The 19151-nt window shown below is 36.8% G+C and overlaps 1 protein-coding gene across 4 annotated transcripts in view; it reads left to right on the plus strand.

Annotated features, from left to right (window-relative positions):
• The window catches only part of ISI1 (binding protein), a 108725-nt gene that overhangs the window by 38367 nt on the left and 51207 nt on the right, over window positions 1–19151 (plus strand). For all 4 annotated transcript variants that reach the window (XM_089811458.1, XM_089811457.1, XM_089811455.1 and 1 more), the window contains 2 exons: window positions 10274–10372; window positions 12553–12626. In XM_089811458.1, coding sequence (XP_089667584.1) covers window positions 10274–10372; window positions 12553–12626 — 173 coding nt within the window. The remainder of the gene's footprint in view (window positions 1–10273; window positions 10373–12552; window positions 12627–19151) is intronic.

Below are 19151 nucleotides of genomic sequence, written 5' to 3' on the forward strand. Positions count from 1 at the left end.
GTCACTATCACTCACCTTCAATTGACTTGTCACATGATGCCTCTGTAACCCCTGACTCCTTTGCAAGTACACTGCCTCACTATCTGCATTGTGATAGGAAACTGAAAAAGAATTGCTCACTGCATTTGTGTTATCATCCTCACACACCTCTATAATTGAGATACAACTACTTAGTATCTCAACCAACACTTCCTGTAGAGAAGTGGAAGCCCTCGTTGTATTGAACTCCTCGCATGACTATTCTTTCTGCTCAACAGAAAGTCTTTATAAATTTTGCTCCTAAGACCCATCCAAAACCTCCTTGGAGTCATCACCCAATAACTGGCAAGGGGTATCGTACCCAATGTAGCTCATAGCATCATCAAATGGATCAACAGATGTGTCCATACTTTTCGCATCCACATCTCCTAATAAAGCCTCAACTAACATCTCTTGATTCTGCACACATGACTCAACTTTAGGCTGTGAATCAATAATGGTAGAACATGATCCAACATCAATTGACTCTGCTGTAACACCTAGATCACCAATATCGCAATTGGGTGACTCCATACACGTATCGACCCCTCCTGAGGAAGATGTTGCCTTCCGCCTTGGAAAAACATTACGGCAACTCATATATAAATCTCCAATAATAATCCCCTTCTTAGAGAGTGTGAACAATCAGTGGTAACTACTGCATCAACTGCCTTTGCACTAACCGCAGCAAAAAATCTGGAAGCCTCAACATGCTGAAGCTTAGTGTTGCTATCCATCATCAATATTGCGGATAGGACTAGTGGGTGCCATGCTAAATAGAGTTACATCTGCATCATTGACACCTGGCGGGGAAAACTCAAGCCTCCTTCCCTACAACCTCGGCGCCGACCTCCTAAAGGTGGAAACTATATACCTCGCTTCCCTCTTATCCACACTTCTCCGCTGGGCTCCTGGAACTACTGGTTCTCCTGTGTTTGTCCATAACTGGAAAATACAAGAGTGCTGGTCACCCCAATTATAACAATAGATCTGAAATAATAAATATTTTTCCTTCCTCATGAGATGGTAGGAAACCGCTCTGATACCACTGTAATAACCTCACCCGGTTATGACCTCGACAAGCACCAAATTCCTCCTCTAATCAATTGTTTGACATTTCATCAAACACTTTGCATGCAAGGACTATACCTTCTGTTCTTTGTTTCAATTTGTATTGCTTTGAATTCACATGCTGCAAATGGTGTTTTGGAATGGTACTAATGCTACAAAATTGATTGGCAATGTAATAGGGACAATATGCTACTTTGTTTACAACGTTCTTATGCATGAATGACTGAAATGAGTTTCACAATGAGTTGGCATATTGTCAAATACTTCTCATGCATTCTAGGACAATCAAATGACCATCTACAGCCAAGAACATTTTAACAAACATTTGGCATGCAATGTCCACTATATCGAATTATTCAAATAATTTCGATGCCAACATCAACTATTGATGAGTAATGAAGGTCTTGCAACTAGGATGCTACTGCTATAAATAAATTACAGTCAAATAGGAGAACCTGGTAATTTGCAGCAGACTAATATCAATATTCACCACCTCCCAATTGAATGCAGACCTCCAAGAAATAGTAGCGGGTCTCAGAGAAGTGATTGCAGGCTTCTCACAAGTGAATGCATGCCTCTAAAAACCCAAACACAGGACTGATAATAAAAACACAGCTCCAACAATTAACTGCAGGGCATATGAATTGAATGCAGGCCTTGAAATTGCAACATGGGCACCCTCAGAATGTCAGATAGGCCCTCCTTAGGTGAACAGGATCCTGCAATTAATAAATTGCTGCCCTATAATGAAACGAAAACCCTCTAACAATCAGATTGAACTCCCAACTAGGACGTAGGAGCATACAATTAATAATTCAGCCTTCAGTTTGTTCTCCAAAAATCTAGTCTTCACCACTTGTTCAATCAACTTCTTAATGACAATAGACACAGTAGAGAAGCAATTACAATTTGCTTTACCTCAGCAGCAAATTGTAGGACAAGCTTAGAATCTAACCCTTATACTCAGCAAGGGCACAAAAAATCAGAACTTCAGGAAAACATCACAAAGGAGACGAAACAAAAATAAAATAATCAAATGATCAGATGCTTTTCTCATCAAATGGGCTCATATTTATAATCTCCAAATAGCACAAGTTTCCCTAATGAACTCCACTTAAGAAGTTTCCTCACCACAACATTAAAATATAATAAAATGTCATTATAATATAATTTATTAATTGCTTTTGGCTCCTCAAAATGACCTTTTCCACCATAACATAATATTTTGACACACAAGGGCATTGTTTCTTGTGCCCACGATTTAAAACTTTCAACTTGGTTCCAATGATCTATGATACTGAGTTGACCAACATACCACACCAACAAAAATAGCAACCGTAGCATATATAGATGAATAATAATAATAATTTACCCGTCTTGCGAAAACAACTAAAGAAGCAACAAAGTCAAAATCTGACAATACCAGAGTGATCCTAATGATGAAAGATGATTAATGAACCCAATGGGGTGACTTACAATAAATAGACGCTCTCTCCCAAACCAGAAGCCTTAAATAAAAATTGAGAGCATCACTCAACTCCTCTAACTCAATTGAGCTCATCGGAACCAACAATTGACTTACTATAAATACTACGTCCCTCCAATGGAGCCAAAACACACCATAGGCTGTTGGAAAGCCTATAATCCTACACTGTCAACTCATGAGGGTTGCAGCAGTGATACGACCAAGCCAACTGCAGAACCTTGCTAAAAATGGGGACATTACACAATGAATGGTAAACATGAAGTTAAGGATGCAACAGTTGCAGTTACTACCCATGCCACTTGATATGTATATTAATGGCAACTCTTAAAAACAAAATTTCATATACACTATTAAATAACTTCTCCAAGAAATCTCTGTTCTTCTATCCATTATGCTGTGAAAGTACAACTTTTGTGATTTGTAATACATTTTTTTGGTTTTGTAGAAAGCTTTTCTGCAACATTCTTAATGCCAGAGATAAACTTCTGATAAAGCAATGAAATGGCCACAATATATGTTGTTCCGTGGTTTGTATTAATGTGAGTTTTATGCCACTACAACCTGCAAAATCAAATGCTTAGTATTCCGAGTGAAACACCAAATCTCCAACTCTCTCTTGAATAGGTATGCTCATTAGCTAAACAATGTATATGGATTGTGTGATTAAATGAGCAACCTGATGGTTCCTTATTGTGGTTCCACTTAGTTATAATGATGTGATATGCTGGGTATTAGAAAGGGACTATTCATTCAATGAATATCAACTACTTATCTGCTTCCAACAAACAAACTGTGAAGGATAAGGGTTTAGAAAGCTATTCCACTTCTAGAGTGCAAGAGATGATGTAGACAATGAACGTCTTTGTTTCTACTAGATTCAGTTTAGCCATTGACAACAACCAACCTAGAGCAGCTTCTAAGGTAAATGTAAGATGTTCAAACTATTACCATTCCATTAACACCATCCATTGATGCGTATCAATGTGAAAGCAATAATTGAAGTAAAGCTCATGAATATGCCATTTGACCATGCAAGGTAAACTTACAATCAACAAGCAATTAGTGGTTTGGTGTAAGCGAGTTCACCAAAGCTGCATCCATAATATCGTCCATTCAACTAAACACTATTTTTAACCAACATGGAATGAAATTTCCTCTCAGTCAGGAATTGTAGAAACCATGCAATACTTCAAATGTCACAAACATTCACCATGAAAACCAACAATGAAGAAGGAATGATTTTGGTAGTATTTGAGCAACAATTTCAACAAGGCTTTCTCACTCTAAAATAATCTCATCTCTAATCTAATTCAATGAGTTACAAATCAGAAGGCCTTTCCTGTTATAGTTATTCAAATACAGTGAAGGGTCATGGTTAGTTCAAGGTCAAGGGCCAAGATTATGCCACCAAAGCCCTAATCTATCCAATTGCTACAAACATTAAATGCTGGTCAATTACAATTGAGCACCACCCTGTAGGGCAATAAGAACATTATAATTTATTTGATGGACCAATGAGAAAATTGGTTAGGTAGAAGACAATAGAAGGCACCAATCCATGGGCCAATGATAAAATGCCATGTGGGCTCACAATAAATCTTCCTTTAAAAGATAATTCCTTTGACTCTAATCCTTTTGCAAATTCAATGAATCTTGACATAATATTGTTGAACTATCCCATTGGGATAGTTGGCATGATCTGATTGATTGAAGATTAATGGGTGCCACCTCAACATGCGCATGTTATAGACTTTGTCAATCCCTCGGCGATGAGAAAAATACCTCTCATACTCAATATTCCCAATCCTTTTAATGATTGCAATGACCAATATTCCCAAATTGCTACATCTTCATATCTTGATGCTGTCTTGTTGGAAATCTTCTCATTGACGTAACTGTTGAAGCTGCTTGAAGTCTTGATGCCTTCATGATGTACTGACCTTGGTCTGGCACTTGTAGAAGTGGTGTAAGTGTGGCACGTAGTTGGACCGTCCAATTGAACTTGGTTCCAGAAATCCAAGTTTGTATAAGTTTTCCTATCTTTGACTTGTAGGCTCTTTATTTCAATTCCACCTGAACTTGATCTTGGAATTTGATCCTTAACATCACCTTGGTGTACCTTGCTTTTATTTTGAATCTTCAACATTTTTAACTCTAGTCATATCTAACCTGCCACACAACACCATTTATCAGGCATTTTGCTTTTTATCTGAAATCAGATGGGTCAGTATTTGAGAAATGAGACTTTGAATAAAGACATTCAACTAATATCAAAGCATACTTCTACATGATTACCAAAATCTGATACTGATTAGGTGAATGGAGACTTCAAACTTGGAAAACTGCTATCATTATCTTTACTCAATGCATACCTATCTACTCTATCATTTCAAATTTACTATAAAGAACTATTTCACCATGCTGCTGATGATCAAATTATGAGTGTAAAAACTTTGATCTGCAAGTAAGTAATTCAAAATTCTACAGGCCTGATTTTTGGTTGGACATAGTTTTGGTGCCATCAGCTCTGCCCAGATTTGGAGGTAGTTCAAATCTAATTAGCTTTCAAATACTAATGTTGTCTACTCAAACTCAAATGACTAATGAAATTCTTAGGTTGCTGTTTCAGGTTTAAACTTCTGGAGATGAAGTTGATCTGCCTTTGTTATTTTGATCTGCACTTAGAGAGTTACTTTTTGAATTGGATTCAAAACCCAATATATATGTTGGAATCACTGCTGCTGTTACACCAAAAGCTCAAGCTGTCAATGAATGCCACAACAGCCATTGACAAGAATCCACGGTAAGCGATTAAACAAATGTCACAAATCCATCAGTCTATGCTGAATGGTACCTTCACCTGGAGGGGATGGAGGCACCAACCTCCCAACAATCCTCCCTCAGCATGACCTGAGGGATTTGAACCCGTAACCCAGCGCTTTGATACCACTTGTTGGAATCACCGCTGCCATTACACCAAAAGCTCGAGCTGTCAATGAACATCACAATAGACAGAGACAAGGATCCATAGGAGGTAGTTAAGCACATGTCACAAATCTATTGGTCTATGTTGAACAGCACCTTCACTTAGAGGGGATGGAGGCACCAACCTCCCAACAATATAGGCTTCAAGATTGAAAGCTCTTGTCTCTGAAATTGGTCCAACCAGGCCTTATAAGAACAAAATTTAAATTAAACACACCGTTTCATCTCATATGCTGGCTTACCTGATGCTTTCATTTAATTTGTGGCTCTCTACTTAATAAAAATCGACCATTTGATGCTTGCCACTAGTTAATACTTGTCTTTCAACATTTAATGATTTCAATTTCTCAAAGACCAACCACCCAAGTATTTTCATCCAATTTTGTAAGCCACAGGAGTCTCAACACTTACGCATTTTTTGAATTTGATGCTTCGTGCGGCAAACACTTATGGTTAATTTTGGGATTCTTACCTTAATGTGTCAAGGTGGGGTTGGAGGCTTGATGTGGCACTTGGAAAAATCAGAATTTAGAGCTTGATATGACAAGTAAAAAGTAGAAATCAAGCCTCCATGAGGTGACTTAGATCTCACACTTCTATGGGTCATGGGCAAATTTGGAATTCAAACCTTTATGAGTCAACTTGAAGTCAGAATTTAAGCCTCCATGAGGCAAGATGAAATTGGAATTGAGAGCTTCATGAGGCAAATTATTGTGGAATTCTCATGTTCATGTGGCAAAGCTAAAAAATGACGGGAAAATTATAGTTTCATGTGACAAGTTGGAAATCAAGCCTCAATGTGGTAAGTGACGTGTGTGACAAGTCACAATCTTGGAGCTTGTGTGTCAAGTTTCTTGTGGAATTCCAAGGCCTATGTGGCCAGGTGTTTCAAGATTCACATGCTTATGTGACAAACATTTTTGAATTTTCAATCCTCACATGGCAAGGACATTTGTGGAAATCCAATCCTTATGTGGCAAAGGCATTTGTGGAATCCAACCCTCATGTGATAGGGCGGAAATGGAGGTCTCGTGGGGCTAGGTGGAATATAAAACATTTTCTTGTACTTTAAGTTATATTTCATGTATATACAATCAGGATGTTTGAGAGTAGTTTTAGATCTATATGAGTTATAATGGAGATTCTAAATTCTAGATTCTAATTTTTTTCGAACTCAGCCAAATTTCAATAATCAATAAGCTTCCATTAGTACTCACTTTTTAGGTTTAAGATTTACCTCTTCTTTCTTTGCATCTTGACTTCATTTCATCACAAATCTCCTAACTTCAATTTGACATCCTTGACTAACTTGTCATAGCTCTCACTTGTATCCTTGACTGACTTGACTCCCTAGCAAGGCAAACTCGCTCAAACTCATCTCTTAGATTCAGAGACTTAAAAGTTGTTAGTGAACTAAGACTATTGGGGACAACTACCCTACTACCAAGCGACAAGAGGGGGACCCCATTTTCTATGAGGTGAAGGTGTGAAAACCTGACAATGGTTTGCTTGGTTGTTTGGATATGTGATGGTGTTGATTTTTGATCGGGACAACTGACCGTCCTCGGTACTAGGGATGTTTTATTTTTTTGCCTAATTGGGATTGCTTGGATATGTTTTTCATTGACCCCTTGTCCCTGGTGTGATGCCCATTTCCGAGATGTTGGTAATTATGGTAGAAATGCTTCCTAAGGTAATGCTGGTTTGATAACATTTGAGATCGTTGATTTTGGCAAAAGAACATGTAAGATTTCAAGTGGCACATTTCAATTGAAATATGATATAGAACCTCCATCCGATACAGATATAGTTTTAGTGTGGCATGCACTTTGGAATGATTTGTTCTCTCATAAATTTTGTGTCATACAAAGTGTTGTGTTTTGTGTTATACGAAGTGTTGGGAATGGTTATTGCAATAAGAACCATCTAAGGTATGTGATCTATCTCATCTAGCGGATATGGATTGTTTGGACAATGATGTTAGTTATGTTTGCACTTGTTATGCATCTTGTGAGCAGCAACTTCAAGGACTGAAATGGTGAAGGGAATTGGAAATGTGTCTTTGATGGTCATTGCATTAATGCTTCTAGAGTCTACACATATTCAGATTTGTTTCGACTCATTCTTAAGAGAGATCAAGATCAAAAAGACCCATTCTGCAGTCTCCATTTTGAAGATTATGGCTGCTTGTAGCAGTTTCTCTATTCGTACTAGACTTTGGCAACATAATTTTTAGTCATTCTATATTGTCTTTTCCTTTCCAGTTGTGCTCTTGGCAGTAGGGGAATCTTATGCACACACAATTTTGGCAGTATACCTTATAATCTTTGTTTACCTCAGTGAAAGTGCCTTTGTAAATTTTATGTGGTCAACATTTGATCGCAATCATCACCGACCATATCGTTCTTGTTAGGAATAAGGTGTCTCAACCTTGGATAATTCCTATTCTTATTATTTGTTTTGTAAATGTATTTTTTGCAAATAATGTAATTAAATGTGAGTGTACATGTCTAGTTGGCATGTTGATGTGTCACTCCACTTGTATGTGTCGGCATCTTGAATTGTGTGTAAGGAGATCATGGCTGAAACGGTTATGACGGATTCCTATGACGTGTAAGAGCTATCTCTGAAAGATTCGATGACGGGTGAAGATGTGAAGACATGTGGCAATTGATCATTGAGAATGGTAAAACCCTAATACGATTGTTCTTTGGAAGTGGCCCTAAGAGGGAAAGCACATTATATAAGAATTTTTAGGGTTGCAGTTTGGAGAGTGAGACATTGTATTGTTGGTATGGTATGTTGCTATTGGATTGGTCTTCTATGTCGTTGTTCTCCTGAAAGAACTTGCACTGCAAGTATGTTGTAACCTTCTGTGTTGAAGATAATACATTGTGCAGGTTATGGAGGGGTGGGGTTGTTTTACCGAAAGGTTTTCCCCACCGGCATATCTTTGTGTTTATGTGTTTTCTTTCTCTATCTGTTTTCTGTATCCATGGTTGACTGCAATATTATTGTTTACATAATATCGAATCTGAAATTGTAAGGATTTAATAGGAATTTGCACAATACTTTCCTTAAGGGATTAGTGTAGGAAGCTGTTTCCGCACCTGAGTTCCCTTACAGTTCTTGGGTTGTCCTCATTACCTAAGTTCACCATCATCTTTCTCAGCTCCTCATACGTTATTATTTTCTCTCCCTTTGAGTTACGAGCTGGTGTGTCATCCACCTTTGCCACTCCCTAGAGGAAATGTCTGACTTGTAGCTGTAGCAGCTTCTTCCTTGATTTTCTTTGTTCTCTGGAGTAAATGTCTAATTTGTAATTTATTGCCTCCAAAAAGTGACGCCGAGATTAAAGGAAAGATAAACTGTTTTTAAAAATGTTATGCTATGAGCTCAAAAAGCAGGTTGAACCTCTTGGGGACAATTTCATGTTATTTGATAAAGTGAAACAAGGGGGGCAACTTTTCAAATTCAAGTGCAAGTTGCCTGAATTACTTTCTCACTATATAATATGAGTCAGCCCTGTTTTGTATATAGATGGTTTGAAACTTTTCAAATTCAAGTGCAAGTTGCCCAAATTATTCTCACTATATAATATGAGTGAGTTCTCTTAATGAAATATTGCTGGAATGAGCTCAGAGAATACTTACTTTGTGGTTGTGAATGGCATCGCTCTTCTTGCTTGCTGGTTTCAGTGGCAAGAGACCCACCCTAGCTGGCTGGTCAACTTGGTTGGAGATTTACAGAGATTTTGCTTGGTTTGGGGAAATGGGTTTGAAGATGTGGAGGATTTATGCAGTTTTCTGATATGGGTAATTAGTATTTGATGTGGTGTAACCTTTTTGGAGTACTGTTTAAGTTTGGTAGAGTTCTGGTGCTTTATCTGGTTGCAGGTGTGCTTTTTTTAGAAATACTGCATATCATAGTTTGATCATATTTCTTGGAGGATGACTCTTTGGCATTTGGGTATTGTTTCAGACAACTTCCTTGACCACCCGGTGACTCAATGTGATGTGTTATTAGCATTCTTTTAGGGTGCACACCTTCTATAAGGAAAATTGCCCATATGAATTGGGCGCCTCTTCCTTGCATAGCACGTGGGAAAGGGTGAATTTAAAAATCTACTCAGTGGTGATTCAATTCTGCTCTTTGGACTAGGGTTTTCTGTGTTTAAAATCTGCATTTGATCATTAGTTGTTTCTATGACATGTGAAGAAGTTTTGGAGACATTAATGATCACTTGACGTACTGAAACAACACACTACTTGGCTTGAAATTAGGTTTACAATATAATTTAATAAGTCTGGTTTCAGCTTAATGTTTGTTGCTATCTGATTTTGTAATTGTGTTTAATACGATTTGATTCAAAGAAATGTTTATGCTTTTTCTTGAAATTTTATTTCCAATAAATGCAACAACATGATGAATGAAACATGAAAAATTGAACACTTTTTGCATCTTTATCCTATTCTATCAAGAAACACATAAAAACTCGGGGGAATATTTGAGCCTTCCGTTACTTTTATGCCCTTAAACATCTGTTATTTTGAAGTCGTGTTGGCATAGGTTGTTCATGCACAGACATTTTTGCAATGCATGCTCATGACATCTCAAGCCTCATCATTCAAAGTGTAGTGGTATTTGGTGATTGAAGTTCTTGAGCATTTCTTCTGCAATTCAGATGGACACTTATATAATTGTTCTGTACAGGAATTAATTGGATTGTTCTCTTCTGGTGGTATAAATCAACAAGGTGCTTGCTTGGATGCTTTTGCGGCTTTAATGTTAGATTCACCTGAGAACCAGAAAGTAAGGAGTCTCATAGCATATAAATCTATTTAATTCATGACTAACTATTCATGTACTAACGTTAAGGCTCACAGATTTTCTCTTCATGTACAACTTACTGTCCATATAGGTGTGTAGTACTCGTATGATTCTGAAATTGTTTTATCATTTCTGAGTGTGATGACATAAATTTAAGATCATTTTTTTGATGTTATAAATCTAGGTAACAGTGTCAAAACTGACTGCTTATTTTTTTCTTCTCGTTGTCTACTCAAAGGCATTTTAGACAAGATTTTTGTGCTCAGGATTTGATAGTCCAAAATATTGGATTTCCATTACGTTCATAACAGGACTGAAACCATATAAGAAGCAAGCCACAAAAAAAAGGTGCCATCTTTCTCATTTCTTTTGACTTGTCAAATGATGATCATAAAAACATATGCTGGTGGTTAATTGCACATTTAGATAAATATATGTTGCAATTAATCTGAAAAATAGGAAAAAAAAGCCCTATAAAAAATGGTAAATAGAATGTAAGAAAACCCAAATCTTGAGACTATGTAATGCCCCACCCGTTTCTTGCTCTTAAAATTTATCTTTCAGCACTTAGGAATTTTGTCAAACGGTTTGCATGGAACCTTTGAACTGAGTTTCTATTTAGATCTTTGCAAGTTACAATGTAGTGATGTTTATGACTGATGCTAAACACACATAGACATTTTCAGATTGAACAATGCAAGTAAATGCAAATTCATTCAAGAGATTCAAACACTGCTTACAAACAAACAACCCAGATTTATTTTCAGAACTTTATTTACTATTGCAAAAGGGAGTATACTTGTTGCAGACCTGGAATGCTGTCCAGAATCATGTCTCAGTTTTGCTACGGTCCTTCTTGACTAGTATGGCTGGCCCAGCATTTCTTTCAGCAAATATGGCACACTCAGCATTATATATCTACAAGTACAGCACCCCCTCTGATTACAACAGTTAGGAATGATAAGTATATGAGCTGTGTTTATCAGTTTGAATCCCCTGCAAGCAGCCAAACACAACACCTCCAATATCTGCCCAGAGTTTAAATCAATCTGTAGTTCTCTGTGACAGTACTAGGTTTCAAATGAAGATTGGAAATGGTTAGCAGCACTCAGGAAATTACCAGCAAAAACCAAAACATATAAGGGACTGATTATACATTGCAAACCACAAGGGCAGAATTTATCACTCCAATGATGTCTTTTAGGCTTGACAAAACACCATAGAAAACTCACTAGTGATGACTAATGTTCGCGCTGCTGTAGCAATCGGTTGATCATGCTACTGTAGCAAAATGACTATTCACATCACTGTAGCGCTATTCATGCCACTGTAGCAATTCACTGATTTCCTTCAATACAAGGTCTCCAACTCTTTAAAATGAATCTCAAGACCGTATCTTTCAATGACGTCAAGAATCAAGATTGATAGCACCGAGGGTTTGCGTCCTCCATCCAAACCTAAAGAGGAAAATCTCCACAATCGCCAAATTCACCCAATATCCAAGCATGCTGAAAAATGAAACGCTTCCCCTAAAGCACTTTTCCTTAAGCTTTCCCTTTCATTTTGCAAATGTGGGATAAATTACTTTTTTCTTTAAAATAATATTTTCCACTCGATGAATAAAATTTACTTTTAAATAATATGTCACTTTATTTAATAAACTATTTAAATCTTCAGGCATTAAAATAAAATGACAATCAAACTCTGAACCCCGTGTATAATAGCTCGTGGATAGAGCTCAAGTAGACGTTCCTAGTCCCATCACTGAAAATGTGGAAGCACCGAGCCCCTGCTGACTTACTAAAAGTGGTAAGGTCCATAACTCCATCAAATGAATTCCATTTGGCCCGCAATTGAATTTACAAGGCCAAATAATCTCAGGATCACTCTAAAGTCCTGTTTAGCCCTTGGGACCATGATGGAATGGGCTAATGACAAGTCATGTCATGACTGGTTAGAAAGGGGACATTAAGATTACCTGTTTTACACTATTTACTAGTAGATTTTTCTACTTGTAAGTTTAAGTTGGCATAGTAAGCTGTTTTATGTGCTGTATAATCTTGTTAATTTTATAATAATAAAAAATGGAAAGGTTTTCTCTAAAACCTTTGTAGAATTGTGGTATTAGTATGGAAAGAGCTTAATTTCTACATTTTTTACAGGAGTTTGAACGTTGTCATGGAGTTAGAAAAATTGCACAGCTGGCTAAAATACCTAACATCGATGAAAAAGTGAGGTGTGTATACTTTTGTCCCATACAGAAACACACACTATTAGTATATAGATGTCGAAATTGGCATCCCACCTTAATGCTTTGGATAGGTTTCTACTAGTTCTTACTGTAGTGCTATGTATATGGAGGAAGGTTGTTATTACTTGCAGGGTATGAAGGAATGCCTTTTCAGTCATGACAATTTATGAAGTTTGCTATTATTGAATTTTTGATTACAATAGCTAGTAGAATATGCATTCGTCTTGTTGCTTTTAATGGTGTGGTGGGTAGAGTAGACTACTCCCTTTGGGTAAAGAATATTCATGTGCTCTTGCTTTACAAATAAAATGGGTACTTAGTTGAATGGCCTGCTATCTGAAAATATAACAGAACATCTTCTTAAAGCAATTCGTTTTCGCATGTCCCTCTACAATTCATGCACCTTAATTCTCTTGTTTCTTTGCTGGTTTCTTTATTTGCTTTTAATTTCCTCATCATACGGAGCATATCTCTTTGTAATATTTGACTTGAATTTGCTTTTTTATTGCTCATAGTTGAGTTTGCCATCATCATCATTTTTATCTTTTTGAGCTCAGATACATCTTGAACTCGCTGTCTATATCCATAACTTTGTTGCACGCGTTTGTATAAGGTGAAGGCTATATTTTTTACTGTAATGAAGAAACATACCTTGGATGAACCATCTTTTAAAAAATTCGTTGGCTGGTTCTTGAGTCTTTCCCCAGTTTTGCCAATAATTTCTTGAACCTACTATTTGAGATTCTCATGTTCCCAAATCTCCTTTGCTAGGTCTTTTATATTTCTGAAAAAAAAATTGTTTTCATCCCAGGCAATCTTAAATTCCACTTTTGAGGCCATTTGTAATTTCTTCCACACATTTTGACTGGCTAGTTCAATCTTTGTGTACTATTGAATTGACACTACTATGATGATGATAGAAAATGACCATAGACGATAAGCTTTATCATTCTACCCATTTGCTACCCAAAGGGTTCTCAAGTTTGGCATTGCCTCCCTGGATCTTTAGATACATCTTTCATGACTTAAGGTGGCTTTTTCCTTTATACTTAGGCTAGTTGGAGTCACCACGAACCTTTTCCTTAGGAAGTACTGAATCAAACATTGTAGTGCTTTTTTGACACTCTTAGACATGTGAAACTGAAAATCCTTGACACTTCTAGCAGCTTTGGTAGTTTGTACACTGGTATTGCCCTCAAGGTCTCTTTTCTACACTCCAATCCTTTGCTTCCTTGCTTTTGGCTCAATTTATCAACAACTTTTTGTTAACACATAGATTGCTTTTATAATTTTATTCGCGTCCCTTTATTTACTGTGAAGAAGTCCTTGGACTGCATTGTAAGACATAGAACAAAGAATTCTACTGTTTAGTACTATAGAGTATGCTTAGACTTTGTTGGTTCCTTGGACCTCCTACTAAACTTGGTCTATGAGATCAACACACCCTTCAAGAAGGGGAAGATGCTGGGAAATCTTGACCCACTCTTCCTTTGTATCATGTAGGCTGTTCTTCATTAGGCAATTGAATGTTTTGCTGGCTTTGTTTGATTGTGACTCAACTTCAGCTTCCAATTTGAGCAGACTCCTACACTGGATTTGAAAATTGTCTTGATGGATTCTGTATGAGTGCTTCCCACAATACTCTATTATGTTCTTCTTACTTCTCTTTGATATCAGAAAATCCTTGCAAAAAGTGACGGCTTGAGTGACTTCCCATATGTTCATACTTCTGGGGAAGAGCCCCTTTGGAAAATGGTCCAGGGAATGCACTATTGAGTTCCCCTCTACCAAAAGGTAGGGGACTTTTAGGATCCATGAAATTTGAAGGCCCTTTGGCAGGGTTCAACATTTTGTGGTGTCATTAATTTCAGTGTCCATGTTCCTTCTTAGGATTGAATTAGGGCATCAATTTTCCAAACTGGAAAGAGGAGGGGATGAATTAATAAGCTTTTGGAAGGATAGCAAATCTTAGGAGTATTGAATTTAGTGGGAGGTTAAACACTTTGCCAAGCAGAGGTAACTTTTCTGTAGACAAACTAGAACTAGAACTTTGATATGCCATGTGAGCTTTTGATGCCAGAGCCCAATTTTACAGCTAGTTTAGACACATCTATAAAAGTTATCTGATTAAGCTCAAGCCATAAGAACAAAAAACCTCCAAAATGAAAGTGTTCTTTTTCTTATTTTCCATATTTATAAGAACCTCTAACCCCAGATGACCCTGAATCAAGAATTTCTATTAAAGGAAGTTATAAATTCATTGGGATCTATACTTGGTAATAATGCTTCATATCGTTCTCTTGTCTCTTCTTCTGGTTTTGTTTATGAATTGACTGTAATCATTGTTTTTAGCTTTTCATGTTTCTTTTTATTAGTAAAGGTTAAATATAAAGATAGTTTTTAATAAACACTGCTGAGTGATACACCAATTTGTTGTTTGGTAATGGAAGTATTCCAAATGGGATTATTGTTTCCTTATACTTTATATAATTTTGAGTTTTATAAATTAACCCTCTTCTGGACTTTGAAGTTACCACCATTTTGGATTCTTCTATATAACTTCATATGGGAGGCCAGTTTAATATATGCTTATCTGGGATTCTTCCTATTAGTCTCAATCAGGGATTCTTCCTATTAGTCTCATCTTTTGATTAGGATTTGTCCTCAATTTGGAAGGGAGTCATCTGTTGTGTTTTGAACACTTGAATCTTTTGATCACTATATCTTACACATATTACTGATTGCTCCAAGGCATTGGGGTTTCTTAGAAGTCGTGGCTGGTGAAAAATCTTTACTCCTGCTTCAATGCCATTGTAAATCTCAAACACATTATGAGCTTCACTGCTTATGAGCCAAACAAAAATATAAAAAAATGTGAATAGAGTGATATATAAAAAAAGAGAAAAATGAAGTGAAAAGAAATATTAAGAAATATTTGACTTTGAATGTCTTTACTGGGGCTATGGATGCCTGGTTAGCAGTAGAGTAATTTTTGTGGGAGTTATAGCAATAATCTCGTTGGGGCTATAGGTGCTTGACTGGCAGCAAGGCAATGTTTGGGATGCTTAGTATGGGTACCTTAGGCAGCTAGCTTTAATGGAGTTTAGGAAGATTTCAAAGGTCTTGTTGAGCTGGAATGAACACACTTGACACACTCAAGTAATGGAAGATGAAGGCTCTTAACTCGATTTGTGGTTTTTCTTCCATTTGGGTATATTTCTTAGTTAAATGATAGGTGGAAAGGGAATTGATCAAAGATTCTAAATTCCAAACAAGCTATATCCTTGAAATGTTCATTTAACAGTTCCTTAGTGGAGTCTTCAGATGTTGCTACCTTTTCACACCTTTGCCTCATTGCAAATGGGGACACCCCCCGTTTTTTCGCTTGGTAGGTTAGTGGTTAATTAGTTCAGTCTTGGTAGCAATTTTGGAGTTTTCCAAGTTGATTAGATAGAAAATTTGATCAAGCTTAAGATACAAGTCAATCCCTAGTTGTAAATTAGGATCTTGGAGGGAGTTGGAAGTTTCAATTGTCATGGCATGACCCACACTCTTAATTGAAATCTTTGGTTTGGTCCCAGGCACGATTTCTGAAGATCACTAGACTTCTGATTTGGGTGAGACATTTTGTCTAAATAAGCCTCTAATTTCCGTTTCGAGCAGGATGAAAATTCCTAATGTTCAGTTGAAATTTGATCTGACTTTGGAAATTGGATAGATTATTGATTGAAATTGCAAATGTGTGTAAAAACCTTATTCAACCCAAGGCGATTTGTTGAAATAAGTAATGAAGTCTGATCTGAAGGTTGATAGAAACCAAGAACAAGGTGAAAGTCTAATTGTTCCAAGCTGACTTCTCAATCCTCTCATTTTTATTGTAAATTTTCGAGAGAGGTCAGAATTCTAACCTCCCTTGTAACAAAATGCCAACTCATGTCAAAATTCCAACCTCCTTCTGGACAAATTCCCAAAACCATGATGAGTTCTGACTTGCAATCAATGAAAAGGATAGAGGGCAAGGCATGATCTAGATGTTCTCAATGAAATTGCCAAATATTCAAGCAACCCAAGCTGATGACCATAGACTTGGGCAAACAAACATCCAATTTTCAACAAACATTTTTAAGAATTTGAATGAAGGATTGGAAATCTGATTTGCATTTGGAGTAGAAATCCAAAAACATGGCAAAGATCTGTGTTTACTCCCTATGGGGTATATATTTTAATACTCAAGAGTAAACAAGAACATGGACTAAACACATATAACAGAGCAATTCAGATAAAACATATAACACATGAGATTGGCAGAAAGATATAGCTTTTATTTCCCTGTAGTGCCTAAACAATGATAATCCTTATTCCCAGTACCAACTCAAAATATAAAGCACTCGGTGGTTGGGTAAGAGTGCCAACAGTTAGTTTGCTATAACTACCTGAGAACTTAATTGTCATCATATTGCCTTTTACTAACAAAATATAATTTATTATAATTGGCAATACTGCCACCAACAATCTGATATCATTTCAACAGACATTTCCATCACTTAGCAATTTTGGCAAACTGACCTTTATAAGAAATCTGACCTTATTAAGAGAGGTCAGAAATCCGATGTCCCTTAGGATAAAATCATAAGAACACAAGTATTTTTGCCCAGCATTGAGGCACTCTAACGGCAAAGTGAAACTGACCTTTATAATAAATCCGAACTTATTATGAGAGGTCAGAAATCCAATGTCCCTTGGGATAAGATCATAAGAACACAAGTATTTTTGCCCAGCATTGAGACACACTAATGGCAAGTGAAATCCGATGAGTTATAAGGTGAAAATCCAAATAATGGAAGTAAAATCTCATTTGACAAAAAGGAAAATTCGAACGAAGGAGAGAAATTTGACTTGTGGGAACAAACATGGACTAGCAATGTCATTCGAGCTAAATTCCTAAGAGAGGTCGGAAATCCAATCTCCCTTAGATTTAAATGTCTTTTTAAAAAATTCAACCCTTGTTGAGTTAAAATTCAAAGTTCAAATCAGGTTGGCCATGAAGAAAGGTGAGTCGTAAACAAATGAAATTTAGGACCAATTCGGCCTACCTAAAACCCCAACAAACATGACTTTGGGAAGGTCTATAAAGGAGAGATTCAACACTCATTTCAATCCTCCAATGCAAGCAAACGGCAAATTAATTAAAGGCAGAGCAGAATTAAGAGAAGCAGTGATCAGAATTAAGAGAACAAACTGATTGTCTAATGAAATTCAATATGGATGGAGATCGAATTTAGGCAGAAAAAATCTTCCAAGTGCAAGTTGAAGAGTGTGAATCCCACTTTCTGACAACCTAGATTTTTGAAAATTTCGATCAGGTTTGAGTTTAAAATTTGATTGGGCAATGGCAAAATTTCAATTAGACTAGGTGGTTCGCTGCATGCATTCAAGCAATAATCAGGTGTAGGACTTAGAAATCAAAGTTGAAATTGAAATTAGAAAGTTGTTTATAGACGATGCATTTTTGAAATTGGATGCTAAAAGGTTCTAAGATATATAAGTTTTAAATCAGTTACATAGAATCTAAAGTAGTTTGTGCTAAGCTTCTAGAAAAGAATGATGAAAAGAATTATCTAAGATTAAGACAAGGATGTGAAGGATTTCATTTTCTCAAGATTAGGACTTGCAACTTTCAAAGAAATGTGGAAATCTCTCCATGATAAGTGGCTGTGTCTAATAGTGACATTTTTCTTGCAGGGTTAGGATATCAGGAACAAGGACCAGATCCAAACCAAGGAAGGAGAGGCAATCTCAAATGAATACAACTCAAAGGAGATGATCCTGGAGACCAAATTCACTTCAAAGTGGAAGAGAATCAAGGATCAGTGACACCAACTTTGGACCTTTCAACATGGATAGTATTAGAGATTTGATGTACAAGCACAAATGCATCAAAGTTGGAGAGGATGGTCAGAAATGGAATTGTACAAGCAGCTGCCTTCTGCGTAGCAATGCAATGCTCTGAATTAATGGAAGAGTGTGCTAAACACTATGATTCACAAACAAGGCAAGTGTAGGTGTCAATTGGGAAATTGTTAGCATCACTTATAGAGGAAGACATAAGGGAAGCATTCAGCATTCCTGATACAAGGTTAGTATTTAGAAGACAAACGAAGAATCCTTGAAGGTTTGTGATGATAAGCTTGGCCCTAGTTGTCAACAATGAATGGTTGATCAAACCAAGGAAGCATCACTCCAAGTTATCAAAGTTGGCCGAGTCAGATTTTCAAGAGGATAATGAAGATCTCATCATTTTACTGAGCTAAGTTATTGGAAGTCCACACAGGGCATTCTTTGGCGCTTGAATGTTGTATTTTATGGAAAAAATAGCTGCTAGTATCAAGATGTTTGACTGGGCAAGGATGTTGAAGATACCATTGGAAGGATGACTCTGAGATATCTGATCATCTCAAGTGATGCCGATGATCAGATAGTTTTGGCTTGTAAAGAGTTCAATATGTTATA

The sequence above is a fragment of the Cupressus sempervirens genome, chromosome 11 (assembly GCF_028749045.1).
Source record: "Cupressus sempervirens isolate cs-2001-9-10 chromosome 11, ASM2874904v1, whole genome shotgun sequence".
NCBI lineage: Eukaryota > Viridiplantae > Streptophyta > Pinopsida > Cupressales > Cupressaceae > Cupressus > Cupressus sempervirens.